This window comes from Cryptomeria japonica, chromosome 9 (genome assembly GCF_030272615.1).
Source record: "Cryptomeria japonica chromosome 9, Sugi_1.0, whole genome shotgun sequence".
In the NCBI taxonomy this organism is placed as follows: Eukaryota; Viridiplantae; Streptophyta; class Pinopsida; order Cupressales; family Cupressaceae; genus Cryptomeria; species Cryptomeria japonica.
In genome coordinates, this window is record NC_081413.1 from 96149616 (window position 1) to 96160279 (window position 10664).

The 10664-nt window shown below is 34.9% G+C and overlaps 1 protein-coding gene across 1 annotated transcript; it reads left to right on the forward strand.

The window, feature by feature from the left end:
* The first annotated feature begins 6365 nt into the window (after positions 1–6365).
* LOC131077912 (uncharacterized) lies at positions 6366–7025 on the forward strand. Its single transcript, XM_058015500.2, has one exon. The coding sequence runs from the start codon at positions 6436–6438 to the stop codon at positions 6874–6876; it is 441 nt and encodes a 146-aa protein (XP_057871483.2). The 5' UTR covers positions 6366–6435; the 3' UTR covers positions 6877–7025.
* The last annotated feature ends 3639 nt before the right edge of the window (positions 7026–10664 follow it).

Genomic DNA, 10664 nt, shown 5'->3' on the forward strand with positions numbered 1-10664 from the left:
CCAAAATAATTACAATGAGATCAATCTTTTAATAAAGGAGACCAAAACCCTAATGCAAACCCTAAGGGATGCATGCATAAAATAAAATAATTATGAAGTGCCAAAAAAAAACTTCCTAAATTTAGCTTAAGTGAAAAAAGGAAAAGGTGACTTAATTTATTAATCAATATGATTAAATTAATTAAGTAAATAAAACCTTTTACTCTAACACCCCCCCTTAAGATGAATTTAGGGAGTAGCCAAAAAGCTAAGTGCATGAAAGCAACTACATGCAAAAAATGCAACTACATTCAACAATGCAAATTTGGATCCCGATAACAAGGCCTGATGAGGTACCCGATCACAACATGCAAATTTTTGTAAAGTGGAGAAAAGGAGAAAACCCAATGGAAAAAAACTCCTCTCCAAAAAGAGATGGAAAAAAGAAAGTACATATGCAAGTGCATGTCTCAAGAGACTCTATCAAGAACATTTGTACAACCAACCCCCCCCCATGAGAGAGGATTGAAACTCCAAAGCCCCCCCAGAATGATAGAACCCCTGTGTTGATAGTCAAGCCAATGTGTCTCCAATATAGAAGAAACAAAGGTTGCAGACAAAGAAGAGGATAACCCTAAACAAGAGGTGAAACTGGAAGGCCTGGATTATGCTCAAAGGAGAATTCATGATGATGTTGTAATGGAATCCCCAATGATGGTAAGACAATAGATGTGTTGAATCTGTCATCTGAGAGGAGATGAGTGTCCTCTAATATGTCTTCAACAACTGGAATAGGTGGCTCGATGCATGGAGCTTCAATGTCAGTCAATGCTGAAGACGAATCCTGCTGAACAAAAACAATCTCAACAGGAGGTGGAGGTGTAGAAGTCACAACACTAGTTTCAGGAACAACGCACAAGTCCAAGTAACTTGACTTCACCTCAACATGCTCTGTTGAAGAAAGAGAGTGATACTTCGACAGTGGATATGGTGGACCAAAATGAGAGAAAGAGTACAAGCGGGAAGAATGATCAACTGTCCCTGTTGCAACAATATTGTAGTCTCATTGTCTCTGATGTGCATTGAATCTTGGGTGAACTCAAATGTCTTCCTTGTCCCACTGTGAGTAATCTGATAGATGGAGAGAAGGTTAGAGGACAAAGATGAAACACATAATACATCATGAAATGTATCATCATCAATGTTGATAGAGCCTTTCCCACATACAATCATAACAATGTTGTTACCCATCAAAATGTGTGGTGTAGGAGAAGCCTGGAAAGATGAGAAAATATCGTGAGAAGATGCCATATGACGTGAAGCACCTGAATCAAGTAACCATCTAGAAGAAGGTGGACTAACTGTTGCACATAATGCATGACCCTTACTTCTGTCCGGTCCATCTATCTGGAATGAAGAAGAAGAAGAAGATATGTGAGAAGTAGTAGAAGAAGAAGGAATATCAATGTTGCTCTTTTGAAGAAGAGTTGTCAAATTTGAAACCTGTTTTGCATATCCATCAATCTTCTTCTCATAGCATTGAGACTCATCATCATTTGGCTTGCAGCAATAAGCACACTTAGGTCTATCTTTCTTTGATTTTTCGCCCTTAGGAGGAGGTGGTCCAGAGGACTGTTGTGAACTAGAATCTTTCCTAGGCTCGTTGGTCTTCGGCTTCTGTTTATGTCTCTGTGGCTCTTGAGAGGATTGTGCAACCAAGGCATGGTTCTGTGATTCGGTGTGAGAGTCCAACTAGGATATTTGGGCTTGCTCACGAGTTAGATGATCACAAAACACCTCAAAAGTGGGCATGGTATGACGTGCCCCCATAACATCCATGGTGGAGAAAAAACAAGAAGAGAAAATATGAAAAAGGACCTCAAAGCTTAGTGAGAATCAGGTAGATGCACTCTGTATCTGTCTTGGTAGTACCAACACCCTCCAACTGAGATCTTAGTGATTTGAACTTCATCAGGAAGTCATCAATGGTAGGAAAGGAATAAGGTGCCAAAGAAGTCAATTCTGCCTCAATCTGTAGAGCCTGAAACTTGTTGATGGCGCCAAAGAGTCTAAAAATTGATCCACATGGTCCGAGGTGTAGTGCAACCCTCAAGGTGGAACAAAAGACTATTTGAACTATTCAGGGAAATCATCCCCATGGCCTCATCCATGCGGTTTTGGTGCTGCGTGATCTCAAATGCACAAGTCAATTGAGGCTAAACCTCATCCAAACAAGACCCTAACCCCTTCGCTATGAGAAGGTGAGTCATATGTGCTTTCCAGGTGTGATAATTGTGTGGAGGGAGCCGCTCAATAGAGGAAGGGTCTGCCATGTGAAATAGAGGAAAAATGACCCCTACTATACAGAAATCCAAACCCTAGCACAAATATGAAAGTTGGAAAGTGCGAAAAAGAAAACAACACAAATGACTGATCTTTGTGCACTTGATGAATTTTCTGATAGAATAAGATACATATCTGGATAGAGCGTTCCAACACCTTTCCAACGCCTATTCGTTTGCAAAAAATGGAGTCTGTATGCAAAAGATATGCCCCCGGAAGTGCCAAAAGGAAGGTCTGACTTTGATTGGTAATAAATGCAGCAAAACAAAAAGTCAAGAACAAATACCTTCAGAAATGGATTTGGCTTAGAAAGAGCTTTTTGACGATATATGGTTTGTCAAAAAACGCCTATGTTTGCTCCCGATATGACCAAAAAACCCCAATAGGCTCAAAAAATCTTTAAAAGAGAGAGTCGATGGTCCACTGGTGGTGCACAGGCGGTTGAGTTGGTGGCGACCAAGCGGAGGGGTGGTGGAGCAGAGCCGGGCGAGCTTCCATGCTGGTAGAGCGGCCATGGCAAAGCGACAGGTGGAACTTCTGGCGGGCAGCTGGCGACGGTCTGCGGTTGGCAAGTTGTTGATGGTCTGCGGACCACTGGCGGTTACCCTGACGGCCAACGGGCTTTGACCATAAAAAAAAATTGTTTTTGTTCTGATAGGGCCGTACGGTATGGACAGTACGACCCAAAAAATACTTTTTTTTTGCCTCTTGTGCCTCTAATACCGAAATATATCGAATTATATATAAAAATATGTGGAATCGGCCTCTTGAAGCCAACCACGATGTCCTTTTTTGCCCAAATTGATCCAAAAAATAGGTGCCCTTTGGATCACAAAAAAGCTGAATTTTCAAATCCTCACAGATCTGATTTTGAGATTCAAATTGATCTAAAATGCACAAAAAACTTCGCTGTTGGGAAAATCTCAAATTTGACGAACGGGTTGCGTCAGGTCTGGAGCTCTGATACCATGTTAGAATTCATGATTGATGAATTCCACATTGCCCAGTAATCACCTACATGCAAATACCTGCCACGTACAAGAGAAAAACCTACAAACAAGAGTGTGCAAGAATAATTGGAGACAATTGCAAGAAGGAATCATAATTGAATTAACTTGCCAGAATAATTACAATGAGATCAATCCTTTAATAAAGGAGATCAAAACCCTAATGCAAACCCTAAGGGATGTATGCATGAAATAAAATAATTATTAAATGCCCCAAAAAACCTTCCTAAATTTAGCTTAAGTGAAAAAAGGAAAAGGTGACTTAATTAATTAATCAATATGATTAAATTAATTAAGTAAATAAAATCTTTTACTCTAACACAATTAAGATGCAAAAGTCACTCTATATTTATATGTTTGTGATACTCCATTGAAGATTTACTTTGTAAGTATATTAAAATCTATTAATTTACAAAATAATACATTGAGATGCTTTAGAATGTGATTTTTTTCTCTTGAAAATATGTTCCCACATACATCTTATGTTATATTGTTTATTTTGTGTTCAAATGTATTTCTACTTTCTATAGTTATAAAGATCAAAATCTACATGTTACTCTTTTGATTATATCAGTGTAGGAAGCATTTTCATGAACCTTGCTTCCTTTAGAAAATAACCTTCATAAACAATGCAACATAGTGACTACTCCCTATCATTGCAACATGTTTAAAAATAGAGACTGTGATAAGTGTTTCTAATAGTCAATCTTAAGTATACAATATGTTGAAAAATTGCTTTTTGTATATCTTATTCTGAACCCTATAAAACCTAAGCAATGTTATTTAAATTATTATAATGGTAAAATAGTTGTTATTAGGGAAGGTAGTTAACATTTTTGTGCACCAAAGTCCCCCTTTTATTGGAACATATTTGAAAATTAGTTTGTGTATTATATTATGAATTTTGTAAAACTCACAAAATGTTAGCAACAATTATAATGGTTAAATGATTTTTAGTAGGGAAGACAAGTGGCAAATGTACACATTATTTGAACTGTTCGATGTTTTCTTCATAAAATCCTTACAATAAAAATAATTCTAAAGATGGGCATCGTTGTCAATTCAACAACAACAATATTTTATGTATTGTTCATCTTCATGAAATTTTTCATTCTTACAATTTGATTAATTTACTTTGCTATAGCTCCAAGTTGAACATGATTAAGTTTGAAATTAATTAACATTGAAGTTTAATCTAATTCTCTAAATTAGCATTTTATAAACATATTTCTATCATCCAAAACTCAAACTATCCAGATAAATACCAAATTGTAAAAAATATTTATGCACCCCCCCAAAAAAAGGCTTGAATGTTAAACTTGCCACAAGTAAATGTTTAGAGGATATTGGTTTGAAATTTGTTATTAGAGAAAAATAAAAAAAGAATGGGGCATAATCCTTATGCAAGTGTGACACTTTTGTGCCAAGGTCTAACCCCTTCTTGGAGCTCACCATATTCCAACAAAAATAAAAATACACCCAACTTTTTAATTTTACCTTGCCATCATTGAAATCTATCATATCCTCTATATTTGCCTCTTTGATTATGAAAAACATTTGTGAATGTATCATATATTCATTTAATTGTTGTTACATTTTGAAACAAATAAGAAACTATATAAATTAATAAAAACTTTTGATATTGCTGTGAGACAATTGTCTTTTACGTCATAAAGACATTGTTAGATACCCATGGTTGTCTACATGCTAGAGACCTTGCCTATATACACAAGGAGAAAAATAGATAATGAAAAAAGAAAACTTAGGGCTTACTGAACAAAGAATAGAATATTTGAAAAGTGTTTTCACTTGCTTTTCATTAGACCCATCAACAAATTTGTTGGTATAAATAGTGACTTTTTCAAACTAGTTAGCTTATAGCATGCCTAGAGATAGTCCTATTCACATTGCTTAATTACCCACTTAGGGACTTTTAGCATTTTGTCTCACCTCATTTAGTTGAGACACATGTCCTCATTTAGTGAGACACCTAGTGCATATACACTTACCACTTGCACACACACTTGTCAAGTGAGTTTACGAGTGTTCCATGTTTGGAGGGTTAGTTAATTGTTGTATCCAACTTGTCTACCTCCTCATCCTTGCCTATATATGCAAGGCTCTTTATGAACATTACTTACACTCTCATTGTAAATGATGGATATGGCTATTTATGCTAATTTGGTTTCATTTGTAGAAGGTTGTTGTGCATTTTGATTTTTGCAAATTCCAACAAAATTTACACTCATATACCTCCAAAACGGGATCCAATTCTTCAAATATACCCCTCAAACAACCCTCCTCCACAGTCTCCTTCATTTTTCTACAAGTGACCAATTTCAAATACTAATGCTTCTATCACCTATTTCCTCATATGACTGCATTAAGAATAAACCATTGGTATTCCTTATGTTGACATTGTATTTGAGTTATTTTTCTCAATTAATTAATTGTCAATCTCATTTCAACCAAACCACGAATCATTAATAAAATTAAAAAATAAACTTAAGTTTAATATTTAAATTATATATCTACATAGAAAATGAAACATAATAAAATTTCAAATTTTGTGAATCATTATTTAAAATAAAAGAAAGTTTCCATCTACATAAAATATAAATATTAAAAAATACTTCTCCTTGCAATCAAAACTTAAAAATACTAAAAAGACATAAATATAATATATTAAAAAATACTTCTCCTTACAATCAAAACTTTAAAAATACTAAAAAATAAATAAATATAATATATTCTAATTGATTGATCAAGTCCAATCTATTTATAGTATTCATTACAATAATTACCCTGGGCAAGCACTAATAATAATAATAACCTATTCATTAAAAATTCCAATAATAAATATAAGCAGTTAGGTATTTAAATGTCCACACCTACTCTATGCTTAAAACCCACACAAAAGCAACTTCACACCAACTAAGGAAAGACCAGCAGAACAACTTGTCATTTTCCACGTCATCACCTGCATTTACCTGGTACGGTGCCAACTGGAAACAGAAGAGAAATTTGTCTTTAAACTGAAAACCTATTTAATTTTTTCGGTTCTTCGTACCCGGGTCTCCTGGTCGCGAGTTCGAATCGCTCCAAGATGGACGACTCGACAAATATGCGTCCCCGCAAGTCCAGAAGCTCCAAGCTATTATCTTTATTTTGCTGCTTTTCCGGCTCGGATGATTCTACGGCTGAGCGCTCTCTACTGAAGAAGCCGTCGTGGTTTCACAAGGTCAGGAGGTCGAATTCGGGGCCCGACATGGATGCAGATTCTCACAAATGGTGGCGCAACGGCTGGAATAGCGTCAGGCGTGCCGGCGAATGGTCTGAAACCCTAGGTGAGGATTACGCCGGGGGTTGCTGCAGCAGGGCCAAATGGAAGCACTTTGTTCGGCGTTGCAAAGCCGACGGGAAAACGATCTACGATTCGAAGCCGAAGAAATTTCATTACGATCGAATGAGTTATCAGCTCAATTTCGATGAAGGCCGTGAGGATTTTCAGGACCAGCTGTTCTTGCCTGAAAATACAGAAGCATGAATGATTGAAACCCTAAGGAATTTGAACTCAAGATCGCGCATATATGTATTTATACCGTATACATCTCTGATTTAGGTCGAATGTCCATTGATGCTATTCTTTCTACAGGGATTTTTTAAAATACAAATATAGATTTGTTTTGCAGTTTATTTTAAAGATTTTAAAAATTGGATCTATATTTTCGGTTTAAAACGTTTCGATGAATTGGATCTCAGTCATCGTTGGATAAATTTTGATTTGGCTGGATCGTCAGCTGAAATTTGCGTCGAACAAATTCTTTAAAGAGTTTTGTTTCTCAGTTCCTTTCATTTTCGATTCTTTTTCCTGCGTACGCATTATGGTTAATTTTTTTTGGTGTTTGCATAACTTTCTCTGTACGCTAGCTCTGATACAAGTTGCTTCTAAGATTACGGAGCCGGCACTAAAATTTTCTAAAGAATTCGTCGATAGGACTATTAATATGTTAAGATCAGATTTTTTCTCCACACGTTGATGTTCTTCCTCTGAAACGGTTCATCTTAACTCACATATTTCTGGATTTGATTGTGTGCGCATCTATAATCTTTATCATTGATCAGACTCGACAATATATTATTAAATGATATAATAACAAGGAAAGAAAAAAATCTCTAAAATTGTTCAAAATTTTTTATCAGTTCGGCTACCGTCTGTTTCACTTTATAATGTGAGTGCTCGCCATCGGTCATATTTGTACAGAGCCATAATTCTGTCTTGTTTCTGTTCTGCATCTATTGGGTCATATTTTTCCTACAGGGATTTTTTAATAAGCAAATATACTGTTTTGCTTTTTTATTTCACAGAAATTAAATTGGATCTATATGTTTGATTTAATGTTTCGATGAATTGGATCTCAATATTTGTAAAGAATACTGTCAGTAGTTGCGAGCAATGGGTCTTATTCGTACAGAACCAACATCCCGCGGTGGTACGTAATCCTTCATGTGGTCTATCTAACATTTTGATTGCACATTTGATCGTGTACTCAATTTCGAGCTACTAATAAGAAATTATTACATAAACAAGTTCCCACAAAATTGACCTATTTTAAATAGAAATGCACTTAAAATTTTAAAAATACAAATTATTACATAAACAAGTTCCCACAAAATTGACCTATTTTAAATAGAATTGCACTTAAAATTTTAAAAATACATTAAGATGATAGTGGATCTAACCTTCTAGCAATTCATTGGAATTGGCACACAAAGAACTTTCCATAAAGAAAGAAAGTTCATCTTGTAAACACTTTGAATAAATTGATAAATAGAAAAAAATGTTGCAAGATGTGCACCTTTGGTCTCCTTGTACTGTACAACATAACGTTCAGATTTGTGACATGGTTTAACCACCTCTGTAGATTTTATAAGTGTAGTAGTTATATCAGACATTAATAGATTGGTTTTTTAATACAATGACAACTGTACTTCTAACAAAAATAAATAAATAAATACATCTAAAGATTTGAGCAAGAGGGTTAATTTCGCAGTAGTACAACTGCTATGAATAATAATGGCTAACAAATTTGCTATGTAAATGAGGCGTGGTATGCACTTGCAAGGAAATGCGTTGAGCTGGTCTCTCTCAACACCCAATCTCATGAATTATGTTTCTTCAAAAATACGCTAGCTGATTTTTGATGAGTCCCAAGGGTATGGTGTGGTGGGCTGCCAAGTATTCGAAAATGGATGGATGTGGGGTATTCACTATGGCCCAGTGCCTCAAAGGAACAAGGAAGGAGTCAAATCAACAAATGATGCAAAGAATAAATCTTTGGAAGAATTCAAAGAGTAGCTTATAAAGAGAGGTTTGAATGCAAACACAATGAAGACTATTCTAGACTTGGCTCCTTTTTAGCTAGCTTAGAGAACTTTTGAAATGCCTAAACTACCAACCTTTGCTTCGTCCTACAACCACTAGTATAAACTTGTAGATTGCAAAAAATAGTTGACCACCACGCTAACCGAACGTACACATATAACCAAAAACAAAAGAACATGAAGTTCTAATAAAATAGAAGAAGTTTGTTCGATTTTAAAAATCTCATATCTAGCATAATCATTAATAAAAACACAACTTTTTAAATTTGCAATTATATCATCAATTCTTTTTGTGCTGACATCAACCATTGAGCTATCCAATTTCTTTGAGCTTCAATTTTTTTTTGTTTCACAAAGGGTGTCTTAGTCTTTTCTGCAACACCACCAATCTTCTACATTGGCCTCTTCCAACGGACTTCAACCAATACATTCAATTTGGTGGCTTCCTCCCCATCCAATGCCATCCACTCCTCTCCGCGCCTTTGTGATTGCATGCCATTCCTTTGTTGCTGGCTGGTCTAGTAGTTTGACAATGAATCTATCCACTAACACCCCCCTAAGTGCAACTTAGGGAGTAATACATGCAAGATAATGAGTCCCAACTAGTAGGCCATGTTAGGTAATCATGTACATTTTTTTCACAAAGCAATTCAGTAAAAGAGAAAACTTGGTGGAAACTCCAAAAAGAGAAATGATACATGGAATGAAATGCACAAGTGTGAATAAGAGAAGTGATAGAAGGGAGGACTCATGACTCTAATACCATATTGGAGTTATCCAAGATCAAAAAGCATGAAGTAATAACCTTTCACAAGTGAAACAATGAGCACAATTTAACTTATGTCTATCAATATAAAATTGAAGAGTGCATAATATAATAATCAGTGTTGGATATATAGGCAAAGGAGATGAGGTGAGAAGGTAGAAGTGAAACTCTAACTACCCCTCCAAAGTTGTAGCACTTAAGAGCTCATTTGACAAGTGTGTGAGCAAGTGACAAGTATGCATACAATATGTGTCTCAAATGATGCGAACACACGTCTCAACCATATGAAGTGAGACAAAAATATGGAATAGTCTAAATAAACTTAAGCTAAGTGTGAATAGGTCATTGATTAGAAAGGTGATTAGCTAACCAGTTTGACAATGACTCTATTTACACTAACATTCTCAAGGGTTGATCATTATTGTTTTCAATGGTTTTTTTCAAGTGTTGGACACATTTTAAGTTTTCAAGCATTGAATGTGCAATTAAAAAGGACAATGAGTTTTCAAAGCATTTGCAGATCAAAATATTTTAATAGGTGTTAGATATTGAACGTCTTCAAGATTGTTTATATATATTTTAGGGAAATGTACAATATTTTGTCAAGGTTCCCTCTTATGACACATGTTGATATGAATATATTAAAGATTTGATAATCGTAATAACAACTTTTAAACAAATTGCAAGCCCTGTAATTATCATCTCTTTCTTAGATGTAGGTTTAGTCTAATATTAGATTATTAAGTATGTTTTCTATTTGATAGTTGTTTTTATGTATATGATAGTTATTTTTTAGGGTTAAACAATTCTAGAGATTTATAATAATTTAAATACTTCTATTTTAGAACTCTTCATTTCTTTTCACATGATATTTTGTTTAAATTTGTCTCCTATTTATTAAAACATAATATATTCTTATAATTAAACATCAAGTGTGTTGGTTAAGTGGTGGTGTCAATGTTGTGGCCACAAGGTTCAAACCCCTGCTAGATTATTGTGATCGCAAGTTTGTGCGATGTAGAATTGAAAAACTAAAGGGCTTGTCGTGCCAATGTCACATTTACTAAGTACTTATAAAAAAATCATTATATATCAAACCTTCAATTTAAAAAAAAAAAAAAACTCATTTTTTAAATAAAATTATTTCTAAAATTTAAAACAAGATGATTAATAAATAACATGCT